General features: G+C 49.5%; 1 protein-coding gene across 2 annotated transcripts in view; it reads right to left on the reverse strand.

Moving 5' to 3' along the window:
* Window positions 1-23,409, reverse strand: part of PLPP1 (phospholipid phosphatase 1) — a 466,509-nt gene that overhangs the window by 106,743 nt on the left and 336,357 nt on the right. For both annotated transcript variants that reach the window (XM_069627282.1, XM_069627283.1), the window contains exon 4: window positions 1,084-1,141. In XM_069627282.1, the coding sequence (XP_069483383.1) occupies window positions 1,084-1,141 (58 nt within the window). The remainder of the gene's footprint in view (window positions 1-1,083; window positions 1,142-23,409) is intronic.

The following is a 23,409-nucleotide window of genomic DNA, read 5'->3' on the forward strand; positions in this document are numbered from 1 at the left end:
GCGCGGGTTGCTGGGAGTGTCATAACTGCTTCAGAACAGGATACGTCCAGCGAACTCTGTCCTGAAGAGTGGTTGAAGTGAGCAGGACGGTCAGGAGCGTTTACTTTTTGCAACCACTCTGTTATTTGTAAAGTTAAAGCACAGATCTCCACAGGATATCAGTTACAGCTGAACTGAAATCCGTTTCAACTTAATTGGCTGTTAACCAGCATGACTGCAACCCTTGAAAAATATGTTTCACATTGCTTGGTCCCTGTGGGAGTCACAGTTTCACTACTTTTTTGGTACACTTCCATCACTGGTCCTGGTTATCACACGCAACCCCCACATTTCAGGCTCACATACTCGTTGTAGTTGTCCTAACTAGTATATATGCCATGCAATGCACAGACATTTTTTTTCTTAGGGCGAGTAGCCTGACCAATCAAAACTGCAGATCACAACTTCCATTATTCGCTCAACAGGGTTTCTGACTGAATCCCTATAAGATAGGTTACACATTTAAAATGTTCAATAATGCTCTTTGCTTTTATGCAAATCGCAAGTATAGGGTTCTATGAAGAGACCCTATCGCATGACCTATCCTGGGCCCACCCCTGCAAAGATGAGGATTCCCCCAGTAAATTGGTTCAATAGCCAGCACCGTCCAATTGTGTATACGGACATTATCAAGTGAAGTTTCTTTCCAGGGTCCCTTCACTGCTGCCCCTCCTTTCCTTCACTAAAATAATACCCACAAACCTTAGCAGCTAAAGGGTTTCCAAGCCCACTGCGGCCGGGTCAAATTAAAGCAACAGTGATGAAGGAAGCGCGGCTGCCAGTTGGCCTTCCAGGTGTTCCTGCGCTGCAGTTTATTTAACGGGTTTTCCCTTTAATATGTCCTTGGCCCGTGCCCCACTTTCCCGCTGGTTTTGCTCCCCCAGATAAATGCAACGATTAATCCAACATGCATTTCTCACTGAAACTCTCCTCTCTGCAAAACACAAATCAATAAAACAAGGCGAAAGGCCAGTGCCGCTGGAGAGTGAGTGTGTGCGCGTGCGTGTTCCCCAGTATGAGAGAGTGCAGCTGGAAGAGACTCACTGCGAGGAACAGCATGCAGTACATGGAGAAGGACGAGTGGCCGGAGTAAAACGACAACCTGCGGAAGAGATACAAAAAAAGAATGCATCACTTGACTGGTGTGCACACAAAGAAGGTCTTTCGCCATTTACTCTGCAAATCTGTACAACAGCTAACATGTTCTGAGTGAAATTACAATTTAAGGGTACATGCATGTAAATTCAGCAAAAAGCCACATGCAATTGGTTTGGTTGGATAACAAAAAATAAATCTGTAGATGCAAGTCACGAGCTGTGCACAAGAGCATTTTCCAACTCATTTTCATGTTGCCTTTTCCCACAATAGATACGAGTATAAAACATGATCATGCTCGTTGTGCCCATAGATTTCCATGCCGAGTAAAACGTTCCAGCATACAAAGTATAATGTACATGCTGACTACACCAATATCTGCTAGCATTCCATTATCAGAACATACTCCTGTTTGCTTTGCACAAGAATGGACATTTTTTTAAAAAATGCTATCATTACTGGCATTGTTAAATCAGGATAGTATCCCCATGTAAGAACATACTGCTGCTGGCTGTGCCAGCAAAAGGCCACTCCACAATAGGAAAACAGGTCAAGATGGGCTACACCATTATAGGACCGTTTTGCCACATAACACTCCTCATACTGGCTTTACCATTGATGCCAGTAAAAAATGCAATGCCACATCAGAAAATATATTCAGACTGATTGCACCAAACTAGACCAGCCTAGCCACATAACATTTAGGTTTGCTTTACTCTTGATGCCCATTAGCAATGGGCATCAAGAGGAAGCAAACATGATGCGTGTTATTACGTGGCAAGACTGTCCTACGGTGGTGGGCCAGTCTGAATATATTTTGTATTCACAAACTATATCCAGACTGGCCGACCAGTCTTGCCATGTAACAAAATGGGCATGAAGAGTAAAACAAACATGAGTCAGGTTTGCATTTTTTAATAGGCATCAAGAGTAAAGCAGTGTCATGGTCTGGCATACCGCACCCCCTGACCACCTTCACCATCACTGCGATGGTGCAGGGGTATGCCAGGGTATTACATTGCAGCCTCACTACTCCTCTCAACACCGCCTCCATTCCCCACACACAACAGGTGCACCGAGTCATTTATTTTCCCTCATTCGTACTTCCATTCATTTCTCCATTCACTCGTGCACACGTACAACAGACACTCACACACAGATACAGACACTGGTATGCACGCATACAATAACAAAAAACGAATCTAAAAATGTACCTGCTGCCCTCTTGGAGGTCCTTATTTTAATGTGATTTATTTACGCATTTATAAAGCGCACCTAACCCGAGGGTATCTGGGCGCAGTTCTTGAAAATTACAGTGATGTTACAGCAGGGAAAGACATACATTTAGATAACGGGCAAACGTTTACGGTAGTCTTGTGATAGAGATACATAGCAGTTGGTATCCAGACACTTTAGGAGAACTGTGTGATTGTTGAAGACGAAAAGCAATAGTACATTACTACTCACAGTCCAAAAGGATGGTTCAGCTCTTAATGCCAAAGGCAGGGAGTTCCACAGTTTAGCTGCCAACACTGGAAAACTGCCAACCCCCCCCCCCCCCCCCGCTTTTTGAAGTGTGTATCTAGGCATCGTTAGAAGGTGTGCGTGGGTGGACAGAGCAGGTCTGTTGGTTAGGCTTTTTGTGAATTTGGTCTAGATATGTAGGGGCAGAGTTTGAAAGGCACGTGTGCGTTAGTGATAGGGTTTTGAAGGAGATTCTATCCTGCCCTGAGAGCCAGTGAGCATTCCGTCTTGCCGAGGTAATGTGCCGCCCATGCAGCATTAACAGGAGCCAGTAAGCAGAGTACTTAATAGTTCCTGGGGCATGCAGTGGTGAGAAGGAACGCTGCAAAACCACCGGCTAAAGAGGCCTAAATGCGCAGGAGTGGCCCCCTAGGCACATTTAGGCATGCAGTTCCCCCCCCAGCATGCATCCACAATTGGCCATACCAGGCTTGGGAAGCAGAACGCCCCATCCTTGTGCGCTGGGAAGCTTAAAATGTCAAAGGGAAACCATGCTTCCGCTTTGATGGTTAAGGCCAGTGCAGGAGTGTTGGGAGTGCTTTCCCTGGGCTGGCTGTGGCTCATCCATAATGGGCGATGGGAGAACCACCCCTAGAGTACCCTTATGCACATGCTGCAAAACGAGCTCGGTGGGTTCCATTTGCGAGACACTGCAAGCTAGGGGGAGCTGGAGGGCTTCAAGTTGCTCTCTAAAAAGTGCTAGCCTAGCAGTGGCAGCACTTTCACCCTGCTCAATCTCGTGGTGGAAGTGCTGCCTGTGGGGGTCAGAGTTTCCAATTAAGGAAAAAAGCTGAGGCGATGGCGGCAAAAAGGTAGGATAGTGCGCTGCTTCTCATTTTGTGGCTGCCAGTTTCTGGCCCCTGGCCCCAGACTCTTTGTCGTGGCAGTGAAGAGGTGTGCTTAACCTCGCTTCCTGGCAGCTGCTTGCAGAGCAGCATGCCAATTTATTTTCCATCATATGCAGGTCCAACCCTGCATGGGTCCAACAATCCTAGTATAGGCGACAGAGCCTCGGATTGAGAAATTCTTTTGCTTTGAAAAAAACAAAAAAAATTGTCAACTGTTTCCATCTGGAACTGTCCAGATGGAAATGTCAGTTCAAACATTCCGCAGCGGCTCCATCGCTCTGCACAGCGTCTGTCGCACACAGGGTTCAAAGTCCAAGCCTTGGCTTGCCACAGAGGCCAAAATACTTTATCGGAGTGGTCTTGTGCTTGGAATTTGCTGCAGTACACAATGTTTTTGGGGGGGCGGGGGGGGGCATCCTGGGCTAGAATGAAATCCTGGTTTCCAGGAAGTCACACTGATCAGGAAGGCTTGCCGACTAGAATATTCTCTTTCTTGAATGATGTACTTGGAACTGGATTACTTTGCTTTCTAGAATGATTGCTAGGTCCTGTGGTGCAAAAAAGGGATGCCGCGGATGGGGAGGGTATTGGAAGAGTAAGGGCAGCTTTAAGGTAAAGAAGTGCATCTGTACTACTTTAGCGGCCAGGGTCAAAAGCAGTGTAAATCATTTGTAATACCCTTTCTCAACATGACTCAAAACATGTCTTTCATAGAAGAAAATAATGGCAAAGCCAAAGTTTTGGCATTTCTGTGAGCAGAGATGTTCAGCCCCCAGGTATTTTAAGTATTTGAACTTTTAGCTAGTACACCAATCAAGTGAGGGTGGCTGGGGGGGGGGGAGGGCTGTTGCGTGGCTTGCCAAGTTGGCAGACCGTGCTTAAGCTCTGCATCGAGTGGGGAGGCCACACTAATGAGGTGTAAGCGTGGAAATATTTGGCTAAAACTGAGATATTCTTGTTCATGGGTGGGCGGGTGCATACTCGTGGGGTTTTACGAGTGGAGGCACCACTACAGCAAAGTTCTGGGCTGCAGACCCGGGTGCTTGCTGTATGTGAAACAGGAGGCTGAGACACCGTTGGTAGCCCCGCCCTGCTGCAACTCAGCGTGCCGGAGCACTGAGAACCATGGACTGGCAGTGGATACTGAGAGCTGTGGTACTCGGAGGAGCTAATCGGACTACATGCAGTCTGGCTGGGCTGGACGCCCTCTTCTCCCTCCCGCGACATTCTCATCCAGATTGCAGCGTTATAAAAGATGGAGGCGAGTGCGGCCTGGGGGCGGGCCGGTCAGTAACCTGCCACAAGATTCAACAAGCCGACACGCAACGATCCGAAGTTGGCCCTCCACAACTCTACATTGCCGTACTTTTGGGGAACCAGCCTATAGGGAATATAATCATTGACTGTTAAACATCCAGCTCGGTTCCTATCGGGGACAGACGGCCGGTCACACTTGGATTCCCTGACCCGGTTACTACAGGGCAGCAACTTATACCGTGCAGTGAGGAAACACTTTGGAACAGCTGCCAGTATGTTTCTTCCACCACAGCCCCCACGTGTACAAAGCTACAGCGATGTGGTGGAAGGGACACCTCCCTTGACTCATAGGAAATTCAGAGGCAACTACTCTCATAAGACTACATTTAAAGCGCTATAAGAACGACTACTGTACATCATGACAAAGGGAGCTGGGTACAAGAAAAGTGGCACTATTGACAAATTTACTAAGCCAACCCCCCACGGAGATGGCGGGAGAAGTCACAAGCAGCCATGTACTTGCAGAAGAGGCCCAAGCCTCACCACCCATTGACCTTCAAGGGGTCATGGATTCAACGCAACAAGGCTTTGCTGCTATGGATGACAAGTTAGATGGCATAACTGCTAACGTCACATCAATACACATGCAACTTGATAAAGCTACTCAATGGATAACAGAGGAAGAGAATCGGATTAGCACTGCAGAATATGACAGCATTACAGGGTAATGTGGCAACCCTAACCAAAGATATCTGTACTGTAAAGGCCAGATGTGAGCACTTTGAAGCGAGATCAAGGCAGAGCAATGTTCGTATTATAGGGCTCCCGGAGGGCGCACTCACTGGCACAATGGAGAAAGCAGTGGAAGATCTGCTAAGAGCTTCTGGGTGACCCTGGGTAGTCCCCACTCTTTGTAATAGAACGTGCGCATAGAGCGTTAATGGCAAAACCAAGGCCCGGTGGGTACCCCAAACCTATAACCGCTCGCCTGATGAACTATCATGACAGGGACCTGGCATTGAGGGCCGCACGTGAGAAGCAAGAGTTGAAGGAGAGGTCCAGAGTAGTGCGGTTCTTCCCAGACTATTACCTTGCCGGTGCAACTGGAAAAGCGTACATTTGCCAGTGTCAAAAAGCTCAAGGAGCGTGAGATAACATACACCATGCTTTACCCCACCCGGCTGCGTATACAATATAATAACAAGACCTATTACACCTTTCCAGAGGAGGCCAAAGCATTTGTGGAAGCTCATATCTCACTACTATCGAGACGTGAGCCGGCGGCAACCTGATACTCTGTTACTGAATCATAATGGGCGAGTGATTCAAATAAATCAAACAATGTGTTGATGCTAATAATCCTTTATCTCCACTTGTCACAAGGAAAGGCCCTTTTGGCCTTGTGTGGAACCCTCCCACACTCGTAGCAGTGACAGTGCATATAGTTGTTGGGTTGGGTAGGGTGGCTGGTGGTGGTAGGGCGGGGACATGCATAGTCAAAATTTGGGAACTATGAAGGAGCGGGAGGAGGGCGCATGGGGAAAGTTTGGTTATAAAAGTTATAAAATGCAAATGCTTAAAATATTAAGATACGCGTTAGCCGAAAAGGGTAATTTTGGAAAATTATCACATTGTTTCAAGAAGTCATGGCCAAGAACGGAACCAGTAATATAAAGATGCTAAGCTGGAATGTACGGTGCCTGGGGTCACCAATAAAGAGACAAGTTTATTTCATACGCCAACAGGCTGGGTGTTAAAATGTTATATCTTTAGGAAACCCACAAGTTAGAACATCAACTGCGCTGCGTGGCCCCTGGTTGGGGTGACCAAAGATATTACACATCCTACTCCACCAGGGCACGTGGAGTTACGATTTTGATACATCGCTCCCTCCCCGTTTTGCTTCTTCAAACTGTGAGCGATGAATGTGGTAGGTTTGTCTGTGCATCACAAGGTTCCCTTGATTAATGTATATGGTCCCAACATTGATGACTCAGACTTTTATAGAGATGTGTCCCAAGAATGTGCTAAATACCCCACTGCATTTGTTATCTGCGGAGGGGCTTTTAACACTATATTTGATGTATATCTATGCCGCACTCCCACAACACCAAGGCCATTGACTAATGCAGTCCGCACTATACAGGTCCACACTGACGATTTAGATCTCAGGGATGAGTGGCATGCACTGAACAACACTCAGCGTGAATATACTTTTTACTCGTCACTACATGACATGCACTCACGTGTTGACATAGGCTGGTGTTTCACAGATCACTGAATTGGGTAGTAGAGCAACGGATACTCCCTAGGAAACAACCAGAAATGACATCAAGGTGACTCTGGATAACCATCGTGATATAGCCAACAGGGAGCGGCGCTATTTTGATAGGCCAGTGGCGGCATGCCGATACGGGGAAATGAATAGGCCAGGGAAGCTACTGGCACGAACAATCAGCACTGATAGGGGACGCTCTAACATCCCGTGCATAATTAGGCCTGACGGTACGGTGGCTAATCTAGACAGTGATGTGAATGCATTCTTTTACGATTTCTACAAAGCATTGCACACCCTGAAAGATGTGCCACGACATTAGAAATGGAAGAATATCTTGCAAAAATCCCTGCGACACTCTTATAGGCCGTGGCGCGGAACACACTAGAAGAGCCGATCAATCTGGTAGATGTTAAAAAAGCTATTCAGGATCTCTCGAAACGGAAACCCCCGAGATCTGACGGACTGTGCGCATAATTTTACAAAGAGTTCATAGACCAAGTCTCTCCCCGTTTGCTCTTGGTTTGGTCCAAAGCCCAAGAAGTGGGGGCTTTACCAGAATCAATGCGCAAAGCTATAATAATTCTATTACTCAAACCTGGCAAGTCTCTGGATGATTGTGGGTCATACCGGCCATCATCTTAATACTGATGCAGAAATGTTTGTGAAAATCCTGGCAACAAGGCTGAACCCATTAATGCCACATTTGGTTCATGAAGACCAAGCAGGGTTTATACTAGGGAGGTAAATGGCATCTAATATACGCCGAAAGAATAATCTAATCGCTCAGATACCACAGGATAGTCTGAGTTGCAGTCTCACTCGACATGCAGAAAGCGTTCAATATGGTGTATTGGCCCTTCCCATTTAGGACATTGAATAACTATGGGTTTGGACCACATTTTACCAAGTGGGTAAGAATATTTTACACACAGCCATACGCTACAGTATCTGTGAACGATGTGCTTTTGTCCATATTAGCATTGGAGGGCGGCACTAGACAGGGGGCTAGTTGTCACACCTATTATTTGCCATAGTTATAGGACCATTGGCATATCTCATGCGTGCCAGCTTCAATAACACTGGTACCCACATAACAGGCCAGTCTGAATTCATCATGTTATATGCAGATATAAGGAACCCAGAACACCATCTGCAGAGAATTGTAACAATGGTACGCAAGTTTGGAAGATACTCTTGCCTGCATTTATATATTAGTAAATCAGAAATATTTCCATTAACAAGTGCCACACGCAAACCTCATAACACCTTTGGTTTGCAATGGTCTCCCTCGAGCAGTAGATACCTAGGGATTGAGATCTCCAGCACTCACTAGATGTCTTAACTATGACACTTTGGTGACCAAAATAGCCACAAAACTGGAAAGGTGGAACCACCTTCCCATATCACTAATGGGGCGGGTCGCATTAATAAAAGTGTCTCTCTTTCCTAAGTTTCTCTACCTTTTCTGCAATATACCACTGTGGCCAAGTAGGTCGTTTTTTAATGACATAGCTAAATTGTGTTCTTTTTCGTGGAAAGGACAGATTAGAGCAAAATGGCAACGTCTCACACAGGCATATGAGTTTGGTGGACTATCAGCCCGACTTTGAATTACATTACTTGACAGCGCAAGCGCATTACGCAACATTCTGGTTAGATTGCGGTTTGACGTCATCAAAAATGAGGCTGGAGAGGCAGGGTGCTCTCCCAGACCTTTCTGTACATTTCATCACAGGCCGCATACACCATAGTACACACCAGCTGGACTTGGTGAAAGCTGCACATGAGGCTTGGACTAACCTAATACATTTTCTACAAAGAACAGTATTATACAATAAGGCCATACCGATTTGGCGCATGTCAACTTTGAAACCCGCATCAGATAAATCATTGGCGGGTGGCGGGTATCCATCATTTGGGTGACTTGTTTCATGAAGCTGTTTTTGTTACATGGTTCCAGTACTATCGTGTTTGTGCTGCCATAGCGTTAGCGTGGCCTACGTTCCCGTTAGAACCTACATCGCACCCATGCCTCAGTTACTATTGTCACTGGATAAGGGGGAAGAAAACCATATCATCATTATATAAAAATCACACAGACGACTCGAAACTTGCAGACAGTTGACATATGGGGCAAGTGGGAAAGATCTTGGCGCTCCCATTACAGACACACACTGGGCACAGATATGCAGGTTAATGAAGGAAGTATCGCTGAATTCAACGTACAGGCATATTCACTTTAAGATTCTTAACAGAACACACTTCACCCCGGCAGGTCTCAAGAAACTGTTTTCTTCCCTGCAAGGGAGATGCACTAGATGTTTTAGTTACTTACCCGTAACTATTTCTCCAGTATTGGTATCTTTCATAGATTCACATTCTTGAATATTTCCTGTCATCAGACTGGGAATCCTCAGTGATTTAAATAATTATTAAAAATGTAATATAAATAAATTTCCATAGAAATACAATGTAGATTGCCCCTTATGGCCTATGAGTCCTTCACTTGTGTAGTCCCTCCACTTCACTTTGGTCCTTATGGCCCTAACCAATGAGGTGGCAGGGTTTAAGCTCCACACCAGGCAGCCATCTTCAGATTTTGAGCCGTAGAAGACTAGAGGAATAGATGGCTGCAGGAAGAGGGAGCAGCCTCTCGGGGGAGGCAGGCGGCGCATGTGAATCTAGGAAAGATACCAATGCTCGAGAAATACAGTTACAGGTAAGTAACTAAAACTTCTCCAGCATTGGATCTTTCATAGATTCAGATGCTTGAATAGAATACCAAGCAGTTAGGGCATGCTCATACCTTATGTACATTCTGCAGATCCTTTTACTTGCCTTACTATACAACAAGTAACAGGTTACATTACCAGGGAATGTGGGAAGAGAAGGCTGCTCCTACCTTACGCAAAGATGGTGGGGAATCGCTTGTCCCACTGCTGACCCTTTGCTGGTATCTTCTGCAGGCAGTAAGGTTTGGCGAATGTATGCAGAGTGCTCCAGGTTGCAGCTCTGCAGATGTCTTGCAATGGTACTCCAGTGTGAAATGCAACCAAAGCTGCCTTCCCTCTGGTGGAGTGAGCTGAAGGAGGTCTAGCAACGCGCCAAACTCTGCTTTGAAATGTGTTGTCCTTTAGTCCGGCCAGCACTTGAGGACCCTTGCAACATAGAGTGAGTGTAGGGGTCTCTGCATCGGATGAGTGATTCATGAAGAAGGTATCAAAGTATGATGCGCTCAGTGAGCGGCATTTCTGATAGCACCTTGGGTAAAAATCTCGGGTGCTCCTTAGTATGACACAGTCTCTAAGAAACAAGGTGAAAGGAGGCTCTGAAGACAGGGCTTGCAGCTCGCTAATCCTCCTGGCTGAAGTGATAGCTGCTTTCAAGGATACAAAGTTTAAGACACACCTGTGAATTGGTTAGTATGGTGGCTCCATGAGTGCTGCTAGGCTCCATGCAGGAACTTGTGTAGGAGTTGGCGGGAAAGTATGTATCAATCCTTTTAAGAATATTTTGATAGCCGGTTTGGTGAGCAAAGATTGTTGACCTAGGTTAGTCGTGTATGCTGATATAGCGGACACATGCACCTTGATGGATGAAAGGGAGAGCCCGGCCTTCGTTAGGTGCAACAGGTATGGTAGTATTTGTTCAATGGAAGCAGAGAACGGCCGGTTCACTGAAAATGTTTCGCACCATTTGGGAAAAAAAGTCAATTTCCGAATGTAGGTTGTTAGTGTAGAAGGGGCCATAGAGGCCTTGATTACGTCCCAGCATTCTGCAGGAAGATTCAGATCAATTAATTTTCACTGCTCAGAAACCCTGCACGCAGCGACAGGCTCGCTGGGTCGTGGTGGAGCACCTTCCGACCTTGTTGCGTTAAGAGGCTCTGATTAACTTTGACGCGTATCGGGGGGCATAGAGACAAGTGATGCAGGGTTGGATACCAAACCTGGCAAGCCCAATCCGGCGCCATCAGGATCATCGAGCAGGACTGTTCTTTCAGTCTGCGTAGCACTCCAGCTATGAGTCGGATCGGAGGAAGGCATAAAGGAACTTGCTCGTCGAGTCCACTGAGAAGGTATCTCCCATCAAGAGGTTCCGGATACCTTGAGGCGAACCTGTGGCATTTTTTGTTGGTCTTGGTGGCAAAAAGGTTGATCTATGGATGTCCCCACATGTGGAAAATCCACCGGGTTTCTGCTTCGTCCAGCTCCCATTCGTGGGATGCTGAATAATATCTGCTCAACTTCTCTGCCAGGACATTGTCCACACCGGTAGGTGTTCTATCTTGATGTGGATCTTGTGATGCAAAGCCCAGGTCCATAGCTTTTGAGCTTCTTGAGATAACAATTTCGACCTTGTTCCCCCTTGTTTATTCGTGTAGTGCATCAAGGTTGTGTTGTCTGTTTGAACTGTCACCGCCTGCCCTGCCAGTTCCGGCAGGAAGGCTTTTAGCGCCCATCAAATTGCCCTGAGCTCTAACACATTGATGTGCAGCTGAGATTCTTGGGTGGACCAAGTGCCTTTGGTTTGTAGATCTGCTAAGTGCGCTCCCCAACCCGATGAGGCATCCGTCCTGAGAAGGGTTGAAGTTGGAGCTTGGAAAGGCATTCCCTGTAGCAGGTCTTGGAGGTATGCTCCACCATCGGAGGGCTTTGTGAAAAATTGCTTGTATTTTTATGGTATTCTCCCATGACCCGATTGCCTGCTTCCATTGGTGATCCAGGGTCTCTTGGATTGGTCTCATGTGCAGTCTGCAATTTGGTATGAGGAATATGCATGAGGACATCATGCCCAGAAGAGATTTGAGGGAGCGGACCGTGGTCATCCTGTTGCTTTGAAACCATGAAGATCGACGAGTTAGTGCAGATATTCTGTCCCCCGACGGTCTTACTCTGGGTATGCTGGTGTTGAGTTCTGCTCCCAGAAACAGCCGTCTTGTTGGGAACGGGGCAGGATTTCTCCTTGCTTATCGAGAAACCTAACTCTTTGAAGAGTTCTATTGTTCTCTCCACTGTGACGCTCGCCAGTTTGAATGAGCTCGCAATTATGAGCCAATCGTCTAAATACGGGAAGACTTCCGTTCCCGACCTTCTGAGGTATGCTGTCACTTGTGCCAGGCACTTGGTAAACACTCTTGGTGCTGATTTTAGGCCAAACGGGAGGACATGAAGCTGAAAATGTGACTCCCCTATGGCGAACCTGACGAATTGCCTGTGGGCAGGATGAATGGGAATGTGGAAATATGCATCCTCCAAGTCGAGGGAGGTCAGGAAGTAATGTTGGTTGAGCCACGGAAGAACTTTCTGAAGAGACGTCATCTTGAATTTGATGCGCTTGATAAACTTAAGAGCTCTCAAATCCAGAATCGGTCTCCATTGACTGTTTTTCTTCTTTACCAGAAAGAACACAGGTGTAGAGGCCTCTTCCCATTTGTTGGTACGGTACCGGCTCTATAGCTGCTTTTAGGAGTAGCTTGTGAACCTCCAGCATGACCTGCTTCAGATGATGCACCTTGCGTGGGACGGGGGCAAGAAATGGAGGTTGGTCCATGAATTCAATGGTGTGACCTTCGCGGACCACCTGTAGCACCCACTTGTCTGATGTTATTTTTAGCCAACGTTGGCCAAAACGGCTTACTTTCCCTCCCACTGGGGTGCGTCGTGAGAGGGGAGGAGGAGAATTGTCCATTTTGCTTGCTCTGGGTCTTGCCGTGTTTGGAGCCACGCTTGCCTCTAGGGATGTACCCGTTTGCTGAATGATGGTATCTGTCTTGAAAGGTGTTGGTCTGCATTTTTTTGATTGTAGGAGGGGCGGCTGAAACCCCTGTATTTTGAGGACGCACCTCGAAAAGATCTACGTTCTTTGTCTTTGTCCTTAAAGGAACTGATGGCTTGTGCCGTATCAGTGTCAGCCTTTATACCCTTGAGATGGTCGTAAATCTTTCCAAAGAGGTCTTGCACATCGAAGGGCAGATCTAATACCCGAGCCTGAACCTCTCGTCTAAAGTTTGTAGCCTTCATCCAGGCTTGCCTCTTCAAGACTGTACCATGGGTCATTTGTCTGAAACACGACTGTCCACAGCCGTGTCGATTATATGGTCGGAGGTAGCCTCGCCATCCGATATGATTGCTTTGGCCTCTTCTTGAAGATCTGTAGGCAAATGCTTGGTCAGTTTGGACATACAGAGCCACAGCTCACGGTCCAGCCGTGCAGTCATTGCCAGGGCGTTTCCAGCCCCAATGGTGAGAGAGGCCGACAATGATACCTTCCGGCCCATGGCTTCCAATTTACGCCCTTCTCTGTCAGGTGGAGCTGAAAGAGGCGATGGATTAGCCAACCTTTTCCTGGCTGCGACCGTTATGACGGATTCCGGTTTGGCATGCCCCCTTAGGCATAATGGTGCCGTGTCTGGTGCCGTATACTTCTCCGGGATTGAGACGAGGGCCGGTGCGGACAATGGCGCAGCCAACATTTTTGTTCGTGTCCCATATCTGTCCAAAAGATGGATCGTAGTGACTGTCCTACGTTTGTCTCCATGTTCATAGAGCACTGATTTCTTCTCTTCTGATGCAACTTGTAAATCAGAGGTCCGCCGCTTTTCCAATTATGGTGTGAAAGGACACTAAATCATCTGGTGGTGAAGCGTCTCCTGGGGAATCCTCCTTAGGCTTTTCTACAATGTAATCGTCCCACTCGCTCTGCGCATCTGGCTCCTAGGTAATCTCCCCTTCTTCAGGGTCTGAAAAATCCCTGAAAGGATATTCCTGCCAGTCGGAAACGGATGTGTTGAATGGAAATATCGTGGGGTCCCTTGTGGGTGGTCTCATAGGATCCCTTGTGGTGTAGGATGTTTTCACCCACGCATCCAAGTCCTACAACATCACTGTGCGTTGCTGATAGCATAAAAAGCAATGCTGCCCACCAGAAAAAGCGCAGCGAAATCCTGACAGATAAGCCACCATCCACTTTCGACAATTCCCATACCCATCCTTTGGTTGCACCCAGAGGTGTTAAAAAAAATGTGTTTCATTGGTGTCAAAAATTGCTATGATCATGGGCATGAAACCACCAAACAAAAATCCAACTCTGGTTGAGTGTTCTACTTTACTATACTGCAGATCCACATCAATGCCATGTCAAGCAAGGATCATATACTATCAAGTAAAATCCTTTCTTTTTGAAATGTATTAATTCAAGGCAGCTTCCAAAAATAGGTTCAGTACCGGCATTGAACACTAACCGGCGCTAGCGGTCTAAACTCCGACAGGAGAACTGTATTTCAGTAGCTGACAAAAGAGCCTGAGCCAGCCTGGACTTCAAAGGCTTGCTGATTAATGAAAATTCTTAACACCTGCTGTTCCCAGAAGACAGTCTGATTCAAGTAACAGTCCAAGAGGCTGGGAAGCCTCCACACCTCAGAACTCCACACAAGAAGGCAGGAAATCACAGGTTTCTGTTAACCAAATGCGGAGTGGCCCTCTGGTCTGCTGACCTCAGTCAACACAATAGACTCTTTCCATTGAATAGAATATGCTGATTTGAGCTGTGACTAAACAGTGCTGTGGGGGAGGGAGAGACATGTGACCATCTGACTCACCAAGCTTCTGGGGGTGGACCCAGACACTTGTGAATTGAAGGCAAATATATGTTTTATAAAAATACTGATAACTAATTGTAACCAGATGACAGAAATGTACAACTTTGAGATTCTTAAAATGACAATTTTACTCACGGTTCAAGACTCATCTGGTCGCTCTGATGTTGTGAGGCAAAACCCCGGGAATTATGAATATTGCAGACACTGTGCTTATGCTAGAGACATAGTAAATTACTGTAATATGCCCAGAAGGGGGGTGTACCTCTGTGTAAATTCGGGAAAAAGTCCAATATGGCAAAACCCACTAAAAATGAAAATAAGCTGTAATTTCTGAACCCAAGCTCTTAGGAAGATCAGAGTTGGGCAAGAATGTACCTTAATTCATCTGCAATGTGTACATGTAATTTAAAAGTGTGTACCTGGGAAGCATGTGTGGTTATGAAAAATAGTTTTTTCTAAGTAAATGCAAAGGGGAGGGACTTCAGCCAGCCATAAAAATAGCATCACTGACTTATCCTGACTCACTACTGAGTTCCCCAGTGAGAGCACAGAGAATTCTCTAGCCTATCAGGATCATGAAAGGGTGGGGCATAGAAAGTCAGCCTCCCCACCCACTTTCAAAAGACAAAAAGAGCCACTAAGACCCCGGAAGGGACACTCATTTTTCCACTTCACCTGAATTTCTTGCGAAGCACTCTGCCGGACCAGACAATATCCAGAAGACTCCAGAACCAGAACTTAGAAAACCAGACTCCAGATTTCAGAACTTGCAACAGAGAGGCCTAGTCCAAAAGCTGAATCCTTCTCAGCAGGCTTCAGAACCCAGCAACCTAACCAAACTATTCAACAGCCGGGCGAGCCGTTTGATTCTGGCTAGCACCTTGGGCCAGAACCATATCCATATCCAGAAAGCAGAGCTGTATCCAGAGCCATATCCAGACCCAGAGAGAGACCCAGACCCGAGGCCACGCTGTGAACGGAACCGGTGCCAGAGACTGTCCGGAGAGAGAACCGCAGCCCAATCCTGACCCGATCCGTGACGAAGTCGCATCGTTGTCCAAAATTAGGAGTGAGTATCCAGCCAGAACTGTGTATAGTCATCTCTTAGTTTAAAGTAATCTTATCCCATCCATTCAACGTGTCTAGAACTGCATTTAGAATTGTGTCCATCCTGTGACTTCAAATCTGTAAAAACGCCACATGTCATACCGAAAACTTAACTTATTTCTGAAATCTACCTCCACAAAATCGTTCGCATCTTTTGAACCGTAGTAAAGACTTTCATTTTTTTTTTTGAACTTTGGTTTTATTAACATTTTCATAAACAAACTTTGGGGCACCAAACGCATTCACATGAAATCAAGAAACGGGCCCGAGGGCCACCGCCCTCCCACCCCCACCACCGCAATGCAATCCCACCCCCCTAAAAAAAAAAAAAAACCCACATCGGGGCTTTGAAAAACGAGCTTTCTTAGTCTGGAGCTTGGAAGCGAGCTTGAGCGTCGACTTCTAGTTAGGCTGTTTTCCGCCTGCCGGTTCCCGGGCCCTGGGCACCCACACCCTTCCCAGTTCCTTGATACGGATCAATGGACATCCCATCCCCAAATCTGTTGCACCCCGTACCGGTTCGCTTGGAAGGAGGCCGAGTCATTGTTCACCATTGCCGTCAGTTTGTCCATCAAGAACATGTTTTTGACCTTCTGTAGCCATTCCACCTTGGGAGTTTCTGGGCTCTTCCACTTTTGGGCGAGGGCGACCCCGCCCGCTCGTAGCATTGTTTCCCACATTCTAGGGTACCTCATTGTGTCCGTGTCCTCTCCGGGGGGGGAGGCCCAGCAGCATGGTCAGAGGGTTCAGGGGGAGCACTTCCTGCGAGATTTCAGCGATCCAGCCCCTTACCTCCTCCCAATATACCTGTACCTTCGGGCAGTGCCACCACATGTGTGCCCTCGAACCAACCTGGTCGCAACCCCTTGGGCATGCTGGGGAAACACCTGGGAACATTTTTGACAACTTTGCAGGGTCTCTGTGCCATCCCTGGAGTATTTTAAGATTATGTTCCATATCCGCGGTAAATAAATTCCAGTGGAAGGCTATTTTAAAGATCCTGAACCAGGCGTCCTCCGAGATCTCTTCCCCTGCTAACTCGTTCCAAAAAGAGCAGAACCGCCTCCTCTCCCCCAAATTGACAGTGTTCAAAATTTTATACACCCCTGAAACCGCCCCCTTCCTAGAAGACGCTGTATCAAGAAAGTTCTCAAAGGGGGTCAGTTGTCTCTTCAAGTCTTGGCCCCAGGCCTGGTCACATAGGATGCCCTTCAAGCGGAGATATTTGAAGATGGATAGTGACCCCTGACCAAGAGCGTCCCTCAATTCCTCGTACGTTAGGAATTTTCCCTCCCTGAACATCCGCCCTGCCCATTCCATCCCCGAGTCGGACCAGGACTGTGCACAGCGGAACCCCCTGCTGCCCAGCTTGAGGGGTTGGCTCCATAGAGAGGACATTGGGGACGGCCATGACGTTAAGATTGCCGCCAGATTGCCCATAGAACGCCTAACGTCGGGTGGGACTTCAGTCTGTTCGGGATAAATTTTTGCAGGGCCCATAAAAGGTCCCGGACCTTTAGTGGATGGGTATCCATGTCTTCCAGATAGGACCAGTATGTGCCCAGCCCCTCTTTCATATGCTCCAGGAGGACACGTAACTGGGCGGCACGATAGTAGAGTTGGAAATCTGGCAACCCGAACCCTCCCTCCTCCCTGGGTAAAGTCAGGACAGTTTTTGCGGTTCTCGGTGTCCTACCCTGCCATATAAACTCGCGGACTGCGTTTTGGAGGACCCTGAAGGTCTGGTCAGGGACGACCGCGGGAAGAGAGGTAAAGAGATACAACAACCGTGGAAGAATGTTCATCTTGACTGCCGTCATGCGGCCGTACCAGGACAGGATCATGGAGCCCCATCTCCTCAGGTCTGCCGTGATCCCCACCATCACGGGGTCGTAATTAATAGGGGCAAGATTGGAAAGGTCCCTGGGGAGGAGAACACCTAGGTATCGGATGGCGGTTTTCCCCACTGTTATCCCCTCCAACCTGTCCAGGGAGTCCAAACCTGGGTCTAGTGTTCTCATGGGGAAGAGGACCGATTTGGATGCGTTACTTTTGAGCCCTGAGAAGCGCCCAAATGTGGCCATCAGAGACAAGGGGGGGGGGGGGGGGGCGAAAGCCGCGGGTCTACCAGGTAGGCCAGGATATCATCTGCGAACAGGGATAGCTTAAATTCCACCTCACCTCTCTTGATCCCCTTGATATCTCTATGAGCTCTGATTGCGATGGCCAGGGGCTCCATTGCCAGAACGTAAATTAAGGGGGAAAGCGGACATCCCTGCCTGGTTCCCCGCGAGAGGGAGAACAGAGCCTGCCGTTTACCTGAACCCTAGCCTTCGGGGCCCTGTATAGTGCAGCCACCCAGTCCCGGATTTGAGGCCCAAAGCCCATTCTCTGGAGGGTGAGTGCCATAAATCTCCATTCGACCCCCAAGGATAGGACGCTCGCGTTAAGGTCCGCCCTCTGTGTATGGTGGATCAGATCTATAGTTTTTCGAATGTTGTCTGAGCCCTGACAACCCCCTATGAAACCCACTTGGTCTCCGTGGACTAGCTTCGGCAGGACCCCCTCTATCCGCCTCCCAATTACCTTGGCCAGGATCTTCACGTCAGTATTCAAGAGAGAAATCGGGCGGTAGGAGGTACACTCCGAGGGGTCCATACCGTCCTTGGGGAGCACCACTATGATCGCCTCCATCATGGAGTCCGGGAGAAAGCCTCCCTCCAGCACTGCGTTGAACACCTTTACCAGATACGGGGCCAGGGTAGAACAGAACCTTTTGTAGAAGGCTACTGAGTAGCCATCCTCACCCGGTGAGGTACCCCCCTTCATGCCGCTAATCACTCGCTCCACCTCATCCTCGGTCACCGGGCCCTCCAGCCCCGCCGCCATTTCCCTGGAAAGGGCTGGGATCTGTATAGAATCTAGGAACCCCTCGATTTCCTCCTCATCCCCATTATATTCGGACGAGTATAGTTTTTCATAATATCTGCGGAATGCCTCTCCTATGTGGGATGCATCATGGCCTAATTTCCCCTCCTCATTTTTAACTGCTCTCACCATTTTACTCCTCTGGACCTCTCGCAGCTTCCAGGCTAAGATCCTGTCCGCCCTGTCCCCCTTCTCATAGTACCTCTGTCTGACCAGCTGGAGACTTCTTTCGGTTTTTTGGAGGAGGAGTTCCTTCAACTGGAGCCTGTAGTCGGCCAGGGCAGCCATCCTGTCGCCATCTAGGGCCTCCGCAGGGGAGCCCCCTGGTTGAAATTGGGCAATTTTCTCCCTCAGGCGCCTTTCCTGGACGGCCCTTACCCTCTTTTCCCGTGCTCCTATTTTGATCAGGACTCCTCGCAAGGTGGCCTTGAAGGCGTCCTAAAGGGTGTGTAGTCCTACCTCCCCATTGTCGTTAAACTCAAAGAATTCAGTGATGGCCTCTAATATCTCCTGTGCTAGTACCTCATCTTTTAGTAGAAAGTCATTGCACTTCCATCTCCCCCCGCGGTCACTCAGCCCTTCCCTCGCTATCGTAATCCTGACTAGGTCGTGGTCAGACCAGGGGACCGGCTCAACCCTGTAGCCAGATATAGATCTGAACAGGGATTCGTCCACCAAGATGTAATCTATTCTGGAAAACGATGTGTGGATTGCTGAATAGTACGTAAAGGAGGGGGTCTCGGATCTGGGGGTTGGGATCATGTCTACCAAGCCTAATTCCGAATTGACCCTCTGGAAAGTTCGGGCCATGATTTCGTCTGCTGCCCTAGGGATCTGGGGGCCTGTTCTTTTCCTGTCCCGGATTGGGTCCAGGACCATATTAAAATCCCCACCCACCACCACCGTGCCGTGAACAAACAGCTTTAGTTTATCCCTCATCTCCTCCCAGAACTGAGCTTGGCCTTCGTTTGGATCGTAGATGACCTCCAGGGTGAGTGGGGCCCCCTGCAGGGTTCCCCGGACTAGCAGGTATCGGCCCCCCGGGTCTTTCAGTATGGTTTCTTTTTCGAAGTTGACTCCTCTAGCTAGTAGTATAGCCACTCCTCGTTTCTTGCCCTTGTGGGAAGCGCTGAAGACCTCCCCGATCCAACCTGCCCTCAATTTGGGTTCCCTCCCCAGAGGCCAGTGGGTCTCTTGCAAGAAGAGGATGTCGAGCTTGCCTCTTCGGAACTCCCTACTAATCAGGGATCTTTTTGTGGGAGAATTTAAGCCCCGAACATTGAGGGAGCCCACACCCAGGGCAGGCAGACCCTCAGCCATAATTTAAGAAATCTTCCCTCACGATCAACGACTCAGTGATGCTCATTCCCGAATGCTCCTTGAATTGTGCTCTGAACTCCCCTCTTCCCCCCCACCCTTCCCACCCCGGCGGGCATGAAACGAAACCCCAACTGCCCCCCAACCCCAACTCCAAACTGAACCCCCTCAACTTTCGTGTAACCCCCTCCCCTCTCCCCGGCGTCCAGCCAAATAGTTCTGCCAGCACTGGCTTTTGGCCGAACCACCAGCCTGCCCCCTGCGGCCAGGCTAATCGCCCATGAAGCTATTCCTCTTGAGCCCCCCCAAACCCTCCCACGGCTGCATTCCTTTTTATGAGACCCATATACTTGCTGTTCGTGGGGATGCAGTTAAAGAGTGAACCTCCGACTCCTCCGAGTGCCGTTTTGGATCATAACAGGTCGAGTCCGTTCTCAGTCCTCGGAATCGTTCCGCCCGCCTTCTTTTGCTGGCGATGGGGTGTTCATTTTCCTGAATTTGCGCGTCCCGGTTCTCCTTCTCCTGTCCCTTGACGGGCTGGGGTCACCGGGTCCGCCTCCCCCTAGGCCCGATGGGCCCCTCCGGGGGCTCGTGTCCACCACGTATTCCTGGATCGCACCACGGATGTCTCCTTCTGTAATCAGGGTCGATCTTTGGCCCATGTATTCGAATGTCAGGGAGAAGGGATAGCCCCATCTGTAGCGTATCCCTTTATCCTTTAGCAGCTGCGTGCGGGGGCGGCACATTCTCCGCTTAGCCAATGTGTATGCGGAGAGGTCCTGGTATATGGAAATCTGGGCATTATTATAGGCGATTTCTCGGGCCTTCCTGGCCTCCTCCAGCACTTTAGTCTTTTCGGAGTAGTAGTGGAATCGGGCCAGGATCGAACGGGGGCCCCCCGCTCTGCCCCTCGCCCTGTGCACTCTGTCGAACGTAGGCTCAGTAGTCATCTCCTCCACAAACAGGAGAGTGATGATGTCCCGCACCGCTCTGGTGACGTCCCTCTCAGTTTCCCCCTCCATTTCGGGCACTCCGAAAATCCTGAGGTTGTTCCTCCTCTCCCTGTTTTCAAAATCATCCATCTGGCGGGCTCTCTCCTCGTCCCTCTTTTCGAGGGCTTCTAGCCTCATGTTGAGTTGAATCCCTTGGGGTGCCGAGGTTGTTTGCTGCATCTCGACCTGGTGTAATCTGTCTTCGATATTCTCTACCCTTTGGTCAATTTTTTCAAACTTCTGTGCAATGTCGGTGCGCATGTCTCTGATTTCTTGTAAGATTGAGGCAAAGCCCCTTTCCATGGCTGAGGAGGAGGGAGGGGGCTGAGTCTTCCGACTGGGACATGGTTCTTTTCCGACTTTTGCCTTCGTCGCCTTTTTTGCCCTCCTGGAAGCGATATACCTGCAAGGACTCCCGCCAGCTCATCGGGTGTCTTCCCGTAGTCCATTGTCTGGGCCTCAATGTCCCTGGCGGGGGGGTGAGGCCGTTCTCCTGGGGATGTCCGCGGGGGGGCCCCCGGGACCAAGGGACCGCCCAACGGGGCAGACCCGTCCCGGGCCGGCACCAGCCGGGGTTGTAGAGTGTTGCACGTTGTAGGGGGGGCGGGCACACGCCCCACTGTCACCTGGTGGGAGCCTCACACCCCGTCCAAACTCCTCGTGGGGGGTCGGGGCCTTTGCTGGATACCCCTTGGAAGGACGTCGGGAGCCCTGTAGCCCGTAGGGCTAGTGTCGAGGATATCTTTCAGTCAGCAAGGGGGGGGGCGTTCCAGGACCAGTGGTGGCCTGGCTGTTTGTCCGTGTCCTTTTGTTTTGTTTCTTTCTTCTCTCTTCACTTGTTTTTTTTCCCCTTTCTTTTCCCTTCTTTTCTCTTTCTCCTCTTTTGTTCCACTTTTTTCCCCTTTTCTCCTTCCCCCCCCTTTCCCCTCTTCCCTTTTGATTCCCCCTCCTGGGGGTGGGGGTGGAGGGGCACCCCCGGGCGGGCACACGCCCCGCCTGCCACCAGCGAGGGCCTCACACCCAAGTGACCCCTTGTCCATTGGTGTTATTGTGTTGGGGGAGTGGGGGGCGGCTGTGCCTCCGGCGTGCTCCGGGGGTCCGCACGCCCGCAGGGAGCGGTCCCCGGGCCTCCCCCGGCTCTGCTGCCTCACCTCTGCCGTTGGGCTGTGGCCGCCTGCGTCTGAAGATCCAGGGGGGAGGGGGGGCCTCCACCCCCGGCCCACGCCCTCTGCCTCGATCACTCCTCGTGGACAGGGGGGGGCGCCGGTCCCCAGAGCCCACCTCAGGCCCCCAGGCTCCGGGCGGGTCACGCCGTCTTCTCCTCAGGGGCGAGCCTCCCGGACGTGACCAGCCGGGCCGGGGAGAAGCGCGCGGTGTGGCGGGGGAGCATCCCCCGGGCCGCGGCAGTGTCCCCGGGCCGATGCCGACCCGTTCCCCGCCTCTGGTTGGGGAGAAGGGTAGTCGAGGGGGGGGGGGGGGGGGGCGGGCCGGGCTATGGGCCTGCCAGGAGGCGGGAAGGGTCCGCCTCTCCTCCTGCTCCGCGGCCTTCCAAGCCGCGCTCCTCACCCGGTGCGGGGAGTCCCGGGTCCGGATCCTCCGTCTCCCGGGGGTCTCGAAGGCCGCTCCTTCACCCAGGAGGTGCTCGGGTCGGGGCGCCCGGTGGAATCGTTGGAGTGGGCCCGCCGGAGGGGCTGGGGGAGGGGCTCAATCCCTTGTCAAAGCCCAGCCACAGTGGGAGCTCCGCACTCAGGCAGCCATTGCCTGTGCGCCCCCTGGTGGCTTCCCACAGACTTTCATTTTAAAGCTAAGAATCTGAGCTTTCCAACAAGCATAAAACCAACTTTCTATTCCTTATAGTTTTCCGTAATCGCGCTCGACGCACGCGAATAAATTGCCGTGAATTGGCATTTCGCTCAATTTCGTTTTCTGTCAAAATAGCCGTCTTTTGCTCGCAACTGCTGAAATCTGTTTTCCCTCTGATAATCATTCCTGAATCATTGCTAGTGTGACTTGAACTAATCTTAATAGCTATCACCTACCCTGAACCTCCTACAGGGAATTAAAAATTAAAATCATTTTTAGCATATTTTTCCCTTCTTTGCATACCACATTTAAAAGTACTTTTGCCTGTGTTTAAAACCATCCCTGTTTCTCTAAGCTTGCTAGGGGGGAGAACTGAAATTCGTATTGTATTGGGATTGTATTCCTGTATTCCTGAAAACTGTGTGCTTTACTTCCTTCTCCTTATACTGCATAGGAGGGGGGGGGGGTGAATTGCCACAAGGGGAAAAGTGAACATTATCTCTTGTGAAACCCTATCATTTTATTAATCATTGCATTTCCTTGAAATCATGAAAGTATTCTCAGCTACCTTATCCTCCCAATACTAACTCCTAAGTAATTAAATCAGTGTGCTAGTGTAAC

The sequence above is a fragment of the Ambystoma mexicanum genome, chromosome 6p, assembly GCF_040938575.1.
Source record: "Ambystoma mexicanum isolate Mex_15411 chromosome 6p, UKY_AmexF1_1, whole genome shotgun sequence".
NCBI lineage: Eukaryota > Metazoa > Chordata > Amphibia > Caudata > Ambystomatidae > Ambystoma > Ambystoma mexicanum.